Below are 9,154 nucleotides of genomic sequence, written 5' to 3'. Positions count from 1 at the left end.
TTTATATCGGATGGCATCCTTCGTCTTGGTGGTAGGCTGCAATGTGCTGCACTGTCACACTCAGAGAAGCATCCAGTTATATTGGATGGACGTCACCAGTTCACTGAGCTTCTCATCAGGCATACACATGTAAGACTGCATCATATCGGTGTGCGGATTGTGTTAGGGGACCTGCGAGAAGAATTTTGGATTCTGCGAGGACGACAAGCTGTTAGGAGAGTTCTTCACTCTTGCCTACCGTGCAAGATAATACACAGTCGCCGGTGTGAAGAGATGGAGGCCCCACTACCACTGGACAGAGTTCAGCCTTCAAGACCATTTGCAGTAACAGGCATCGATTTTGCCGGACCATTATATGTCAAATCTGGACATCAAACAAAAAGGTCCTACATGGTCCTATTCACATGTGCAACAACACGGGCCATTCATATTGAACTTGCAACTGACATGCCCACTGACAGATTTTTGATGGCCGTGCAACGCTTTGCAGGACGTAGGAGCCTACCAGTCACTGTCTACTCAGACAATGCTACAACATTCCATGCAGCCAACTCAGAACTGCCAGAGCTTTTCAGAACCATGCAGCATACTGACGTACAGCTCTACTGTGCCCACCATGGAATCACTTGGAAATTCATACCACCACGTGCGGCTTGGTGGGGAGGCTGGTGGGAACACATGATAGGCTCAGTCAAGCGCTGCCTGAGGAAAGTTCTTGGTCGCTGCCAGGTGGATGAAGAGAGCTTAAACACCACCTTGATCAGCATAGAAGCCGCAATAAACTCACGACCCATCACTCAAGGAGAGAGCGACACTGCATTGACGCCAGCCCACCTTCTAAATGGTGGGAAATTAGTAACAATTCCATGTGGGCCAGAGCCAGCAACTAGAAAGGACCTTGCCAAGGAGTTCCGACTCAGACAAAAGGTCAATGACGACATCTGGCGCAGGTGGAAGACAGAATACCTCCTGCTGCTAAGACAATATCATGAGGTGAAGGGATACCCTTTGCAGAGGAAACCGAGAATTGGAGAGGTTGTTCTGCTCCAAGAAGACAGCAAACCACGGCACTTGTGGATGAGGGCTGTGGTAGAAGAAGTGCGGCATGGCAGAGACAGTAAAATACGGTGCATCATCCTTCGCCAGCCAGATGCTTTGAAGATCTGTCGACCGGTCCAGCTGGTCATCCCCCTCGAGATGGACCAGGGTGGGGAGGATGTCGGGGAATGAAGACTCCTACGCCATCTGTTGGTTTTCTGTTAAGTCTGTACATTGTGCTGCCCTCTGTAGCGGATATATTTCAACGGGAACTGTAAAATGGACGTGTGAGAATAAAGGTGTGTGTGAGCAGAAGTTTTACTGTGTCCTTGATTTCACTAGTGTGTAGCAACAACATAGATTGCACCCTGGTGTTATTTCCCAAGCTTGCTGGGATTTCCCTAAGAGGTGGAATTATTCGCCATATATTTAAAGTGTTGACGATTAATAAAAAGCTACTCTTATACGTAGACTGTTCCTGTGACGGACATAACAGGTTTCCCAAAGGGTGAAGTGAGGCACACTAACTCACTTTCAGTGTCAGTGGAAGGCAGCTTCTGGATGTTATTGGTTGGGGGAATGGGTATAACATCCTGAGTTCTCCCTAGTCACTGTCTTTGCTCTACACGCCGTCTTCTCCGAGACGTGACATGTCAGTAACTCTTAGGTGGCCGTATAATGAGAGACACTGTAGTTCCTGTAGATGTGACAGTATCCGTAGGATAGGAGCATGCTGGAGGCGACCGGTCGTTGTGGCCGAGCCGTTCTGCTACAGTCACCGGTTCGAATCCTGCCTCAGGCATGGATGTGTGTGATGTAATTTGATTCATTAGGTTTAAGTAGTTCTAAGGCTAGGGGACTGATGACCTCAGAAGTTAAGTCCATAGTGCTTAGAGCCATTTGAACCATTTAAATACTGAAGGTACCATTCGTATCCGTGTTACACAACTCTCTGCAGCTCTCCCGACACACCTGTTCGCAGCTTCATCCAGTTTTCTGACAGTGATCAGGGAGATTTCGAGCCGCGTACACATATCAACTGGCTCATCCATTGCCCGAGAACATGGTTCGCAGTTGGTCTACATTGCAGCTAATACAGTGTTTTATAGAACCGAAATACTTAATTTTAAGCATGCTGATCACTGTTGTTCAGATTCCAGGCCGTGGAACTCAAATTATATCAGCTACTACATCCTGTATTACAAGAACAGCATCCGAGTACCCTAAAAAAGGAAGAACTGGATTCGACGTGGCTGACAACACACTCAGTTGAATGCAGTCTGTTACTGAAGGCCTCCTGAAAGAGAAACGATCTCGCTGAAAGCAGAAAAATTACAGGATCATATCCAGCGATGTATTGGGAATTAGTGACGCTACATCCCGCGTAATCCACATTTAAATGAGATACCGTCAATCAAGTGGCAAAAATATCGCTAGACAACCAGCGTGATGAACTCAACATCACGATTGCTCGCCTGTAACACTCAAACGTTGTATTAGAAAGCTGAGCTACGAATAGATTCTGTTTCGAAATCAGTGCTGCCACAGAAACATGAGTAATTACCTTGGCAGAGAGTGCTAAGATAATTTGAAACCTAGGGAGCTCACAAATCGTTATTAAAGCTGATGAAATCGAGATATCCTACGAAACTAAGAGAGCATTTATGTATACCTTCCTGTAGTTTCTACACTCCTTAGCACTATGCAGGTAGTCCCAATCTTCAGGACGCCTCTCTTGGTTAGTAAACTAAAATGCACAGGGTGTCCCAGAAATATTGCGGCAAACGTTGGTGGGTTGTAGAGGGTGTCTCAAGTAACATATCGAGGGTCGGAACGATTGTCGAAGAACGTAATGCAACGACGCATTAGAGCGTAGAAGTTACAGGTATGGCGCCAGCCACTAGGCCACACCTTCGGCAGTAAACATGACTTTATATGCTGACGGACCACATGCAGAAAGTCTCAGAATGATATTTGTTATTCAGTGATCACGACTGATTGCGACGGTCGCCAGTGGCGGAGGAGGAGGAGCTAGTTGCCGAGTTGACAAGGCTTGTCTCCTGTGAATCCGATGATCTCTTGCCTTCGTTGATGACATGGGTTCCCATCTGCTGGCCGGCTGGAGTGGCGGAGCGGTTCTAGGCGCGTACAGTCTGGATCAGCGGGACCGCTACGGTCGCAGGTTCGAATCCTGTCTCGGGCATGGATGCGTGTGATGTCCTTAGGTTAGTTGGGTTCAAGTAGTTCTAAGTTCTAAGGGACTATTGACCTCAGAAGTTAAGTCCCATAGTGCTCAGAGCCATTTGAGCCCATCTGCAGTTTATTTTTCGTTTCGATGCCGAAGAAAATTGGAGACTTTAGAGGTTTCCAGGAGAAAACTAAATTGCAGATGGAAACCAGTGTCCGAAAGCATTTACTGCGCAACACAGCAAAGAATTCTTAGGTTCCTAGGAAAGAAAGGCATTTCTACTCAGAAGCTAGCTCCTCCCTCTCCACTGGCGATGATAGCAATCAGTCGCGATCACTGAATAACAAACAACACTGCGACACGTTCTGCTTCCGGGTCCTTGGAGAACAAAGTCACGTTTGCCGCCCAAGGGGCTAGTGGCAAGTGCCAGGACTAATACATCATCACTGTGTAGCGCCGTTTGATGATGTTTCTGGATACAGGTTCCTATCCTCGATTCGTTCCTCAAGAAACCTCTACAACATTTGTCTGATGCCCTGCATATTTTCAGAGGTGACAGTACAGACCAAACAAGGGAAATACGCCCAGCAGCATGGACTCAAAACCGTGCGTTAAGAGCTACGAGCGTTTTTTTTTTTCATCGCTACTGTACGCTCTTTGCAATTATGAACGTTTCACAGAGGGCAACAAGCAAATGAGACCAGTTTCTCTGTTCTTGGCCATAACTACAGCACGCAATAAACGAGGAAACGTATGTGATTGTTGCTACTGTAAACCGTAGTCACAGTTCCGTTAAGTGCCGGCCGGGGTGGCGAAGCGGTTAAAGGCGCTACAGTCTGGAACCGCGCGACCGCTACGGTCGCAGGTTCGAATCCTGCCTCGGGCATGGATGTGTGTGATGTCCTTAGGTTAGTTAGGTTTAAGTAGTTCTAAGTTCTAGGGGACTGATGACCTTACAAGTTAAGTCCCATAGTGCTCAGAGCCATTTGAACCAGTTCCGTTAAGTGCAGTCGCGCATTAATCCAACAGAACCAGTTTCTGTTTCAATAAGTTTTGTGAAATATGTTATACAAACCACGCTGCAGTTCGTTGTGGATGATGAACAATAACAGTATTATCGATATTCTGCTAACTTGCAACCCAGTCCATCCGCGTGTAGAATGAGGTAATACTGACTTCTATACGATGGTGGCAACGTAGGAGTCGCATACTATCGAAAAAACCGCCATGTTCATGCTGCGCCCTTAGACTCCTGCCTTACAGGCACATATCACGCCTAGAGGGTGTCCAGCGGTGGAGCACCCTATTTCAGAATTAAATATCTAAGAAACTAAGATAGATAGATGAATGTTACAAACCATTTGTTTGTTGTGAGAGTTGTAAGAATTTTATGCGTAAGTTACACAGAAGTTCAGAGGTAGTTCGAAAAACTGTTAAGAGATGGGTCTGTGAACGCAGTACATAGCGCCTATAAAAAGTTCAGTTCAGTTTGCAGCGGTCAGTTCCACCGTTGAACCTTGGAATGCGGTTACCGTGCCGAAGGATAAGTTTGATATCATGTATTCCACAGAACAAGAAGTTTTTCTGGTACTGTAATACCACAGGTTAGAACACAGTCCTTCGTGAGGAAGGTGCAGTTTTCAAACAAGGTTTAGTGTTTTAAAAGGTTACGATGCGAAAACCACTAGCAAGATGTACGCCCAATTCACGCGAGCAGGTAGTATGGCTGGCGATCTAGTGAGGAATGTGGGCCCCGGGCTTTCAGCAATTATTCAGAAAAATTTTAAGTGTGCAGGGTGGGATACGTGCGATATGTCGATGTGGGCACTTCGTGTTGTCTTGCCGTTGAGCACTTAGCTTCGGCTACAGCGCCGTCTGCTGGCCTCTCGCGCATCTGGGAGGAGATTCTGCAGGTTGCAAGGGGCGGTGAGCAGCGGACGCTGCCTTATTCCGGACGGCCACGGGCGTTAACTATGCTAGGGTTGCCGGTGGGGCAACTACAGCAAGAGTGGGTTTCTTGTGCGCCCTAGTAGCTTCAGCTGTGCCGCGGACCTATCCGACAGTTTCCTTGGAGATAGGAAATTCCCTTTTTTATTTTTATTCTTTCTTTTTAATGTTGCGTTATAACCAGCTGGAAAAGTTGTTTCTAAATTCTGATCTTATTTACATACAGGCAGTGAGTGTAGCTATATACCCTGCTCTCCTAGCATGTTTTCCCTGTCCAGCTATCCATTCCACAGCCACTTGCGCTGCACCCCGCGCCGTTTTAGCCCAAAGAGGAGCGTCACCAAGGAAATCTGCCCCAAGAATTGGAGCGTTCTACGACGCAGAAAATAGTGAGACAGCGCCTATAGAATCTCTTTAAGGCTGACTTCGCGAAGCTGATTATCACAATGGCTGGTAACGACTGATTTGATGTTGGCTGCATCTTGTTCACAGATGAAGAACACTTCCATCTAAACTGAGTCGTAAATAAACTACACTGGTGGTTTTAGATTCTGAAAATCTCAGATTGCGTAAACCGAGTGGTTCATGAAAGATGGGGCCTGACCACGGGACAGGTGTTTTGATTTCTTGATGAATACGTCGGAAATAGAGTCATCGCATAGGATTACTACAAATTTACTCGCGCAAAGATCGATTTTCCTCCATATTATCCCGAATTTATTCCCTGTAAGTATTTTTTGTAGAGTGCATTAAAGGACACTAGCTACTGGAACCATCCCACCGCGTTACACGAGTCGCAATCGGCGACGTGCTTGGCATCTGAATCCATATCCACTCAGATACTACAGGATGTGATGACAAATTTTATTAGTCGTTCGCGCCTCCTCCAATCTGAGACGGGTGGAAATTTTCAAAAAATAACAGACTACTTATTGCCTTGTCTGCCGATCTTAGTTTTCCCGAAATTTAAATTTGAAATCAGGGCCTCCTTCGCTGCACAACACTCCACTTAGGTATGAAATATTTTTGCAGGGTCCCATTCACAAAAGAACGGTTTTCGGTTTTCCAATTACTGATAAGGCTTATTAGAATAACCGCTTTAAACAGTAACCGCACTCCCTATACAGATTTACTTAAAAGACTGGCGTTCCTAACTGCATCATGTGACTATCTCTACTAACCCGTTATGCACTTGAAGGAGATACTCAGCAGTACCTCCCAGATAAAAGAATTCATGATCATGGTACAAGAGTCATGCATAACAGAGAGTACACAATGGTCAAAATTACCGTTATTCAATAACATGTAACTGTTTTTCTGCAGTAAATTACCGGAGTTTAGTGACTCTTCCTGTAAAATATTGTACCAGGTTACCCTCCTTCGATTCTCTTGATCTCACCATCTCGTTCTGAGCAGGGTCAAGTGAAAGACAGAGAGGAGGTGGGGGTTGTGTGTGTGTGTGTGTGTGTGTGTGTGTGTGTGTGTGTGTGTGTGTGTGTGTGTGTGTGTGTGTGTGTGTGATGTTATCCATGTTGTCACACAAATGACTGGCATAGAAGTATTATTTTGATACGATAGTATTTCAGTAAACAAAACTTGGTTAGTGTTTCAAAAAGGCATTTTTTTCTAGGTCGCCTTCTTCTCTGCCTGTCTCTCCCATACAAATTTGGCAGCTGATTTGAGACTAATTTCCTAATGCGCTAGAGACTTGAAATTTTAAACATGACTCAGTTCAGGACGATAATGCACTATCAACTCGGTTTTTTGTCGGTCTGTCCGTTTGGAGAGAGGGTGTCAAACTTAGATAATGCCTGAAATCTCAGCAGCTCTGCAGGACTGACGTGTTGAGTAGGTTGTATCAAAATGCATCTCAGACAGCATGTGAGTTGACGTGCAAAATGGTTCAAATGGCCCTGAGCACTATGGGACTTAACATGTGTGGTTATCAGTCCCCTAGAACTTAGAACTACTTAAACCTAACTAACCTAAGGACATCACACACATCCATGACCGAGTCAGGATTCGAACCTGCGACCGTAGCGGTTACGCGGTTCCAGACTGAAGCGCCTAGAACCGCACGGTCACACAGGCTGAGTTGACGTGCACAGCTGAGCAGAGAGAGGGGGAGTGGGAGAACGACAAGGTCAGAAAGAGTGGGAGGATGGGAAGTTGAGATGCGTGCAACATATATATATATTGATGGGTAAAGCTTTGATTAAATAAAATGTATGATACTCTTTAGAAATTTCCCACCAACAAGACTAAAATGCAGAAATATAATAATGTCAATAAAAACAATTATTAAGTTTTAGACCCCACACAAATTATCAAGAAAATATGTGCTTATGAATTTGTAAGAACCTTCACAATACTTGTGATATTTATAACAAAATCCCGGGGTACTCGCGGCAGGTAACACATAGGAGGTGAATTATTCATCAATGCATCAATCACTGCAAGTGCTACACGTTTTCCGTTATAAATCTTACTGACATCTGTCACAGATATTAAAAATTTATACATGGTAAGGGAGTAGCGTCTTTGATTCATAATCAAAACGTCTTCAGTCTCGTGTTCGAATCCCGCCATTGCTTAAAATTTGATTTATAATCAGCATTGACGGCCGAAGACTTCCGGCATAAGAAGTCACCCATCATTCTGTCAACGGTCTTGTCAAAGAGGGAGGAGGAGCGAACAGAGGTTTAGGGCACTCTCTTGTCCTTGGGGTGGGACACTAAAGACAGAATAATAAGCAGTGAACAACGGCATGAGGATACAGAAGGCAATGGAAACCACTACATTAAAGACTCGTAACGTGTATCCACAGGACATGTAGCATGTAATTGAAGAAGTGTCATGATGATCTTTCCATTGGCAGAAGATTCCGGAATAGTCTCCCATTCGGATCTCTGGAAGAGGACTGCCAAAGGGGAGGTTACCATGAGAAAAAGAGTGAGTAATCAAAGGAAGGATAACGTTCTACGAGTCGGAGCGTGGAATGTCAGAAGCTTGAACGTGGTAGGGAAACTAGAAAATCTGAAAAGAGAAATGCAAAAGCTCAATCTTGATATAGCAGGGGTCAGTGAAGTGTAATGGATAGACGACAAGGATTTCTGGTCAGATGAGTATATAGTAATATCAAAAGCAGCAGAAGATTGGAATAGGATTCGTTACGCATAAGAAGGTAGGGCTGAGAGAGTGTTACTGTGAACAGTTCAGTGACAGCGTTATTCGTATCAGAATCGACAGAAAACGAACACCGACAACTATAGTTCAGGTATACATGCAGACGTCGCAAGCTGAAGATGAAGAAATAGTGAAAGAGTATGAGGATTTTGAAGGGGTAATACAGTATGTAAAGGGGTATGAAAATCTTATAGTTTTGGGAGACTGGAACGCAGTTGTAGGGGAAGGAGTAGAAGAAAAGGTTACAAGAGAATATTGGCTTGGGAAAAGGAACGAAACAGGAGAGATACTAATTGAGTTATGTAACCAGTTTCAGCTAGTAATAGTGGAAAGTCTGTTAAAAATCGCAAAAGGAGGAGGTATACTTGGAAAATGCTGGGTGATACGGGAAGATTTCAGTCAGATTACAACGTGGTCAGACAGGGAATCCTAAATCAGATACTTATTTGTAAGGCGTACCCAGGAGCAGACACAGACTCAGATCACAATATAATAGTGATTAGGCTAAAATTTAAGACATTAGTCAGGAAGAATCAATGTACGAATAATTGTGATACGGAAGTACTAAGGAACGGCGAGATACTGTGGAAGTTCTCTGGGGCTATAGATATAGCAATAAGGAATAGCTCAGTAGGCAGAATAGTTGAAGAGTAGTTTCATCTCTATAAAGGCCCATAACAGATATTGGAAAGGAAATCATAGGTACAAACATGGCAACTGCGAAGAAACTATGGGTAACAGAAGAAATACTTCAACTGATCGATGAAAGGAGGAAGTACAGAAATGTTCCACGAA

The 9,154-nt window shown here is 44.7% G+C and overlaps 1 protein-coding gene across 1 annotated transcript; it reads left to right on the top strand.

The window, feature by feature from the left end:
- Window positions 1-447: 447 nt before the first annotated feature.
- LOC126252348 (uncharacterized) lies at window positions 448-1,230 on the top strand. Its single transcript, XM_049953238.1, has one exon. The coding sequence runs from the start codon at window positions 448-450 to the stop codon at window positions 1,228-1,230; it is 783 nt and encodes a 260-aa protein (XP_049809195.1).
- The last annotated feature ends 7,924 nt before the right edge of the window (window positions 1,231-9,154 follow it).

Source organism: Schistocerca nitens, chromosome 4, assembly GCF_023898315.1.
Source record: "Schistocerca nitens isolate TAMUIC-IGC-003100 chromosome 4, iqSchNite1.1, whole genome shotgun sequence".
In the NCBI taxonomy this organism is placed as follows: domain Eukaryota; kingdom Metazoa; phylum Arthropoda; class Insecta; order Orthoptera; family Acrididae; genus Schistocerca; species Schistocerca nitens.
Note: the sequence above shows the minus strand (reverse complement) of the source record. Positions and strands in the feature narration are given on the sequence as shown.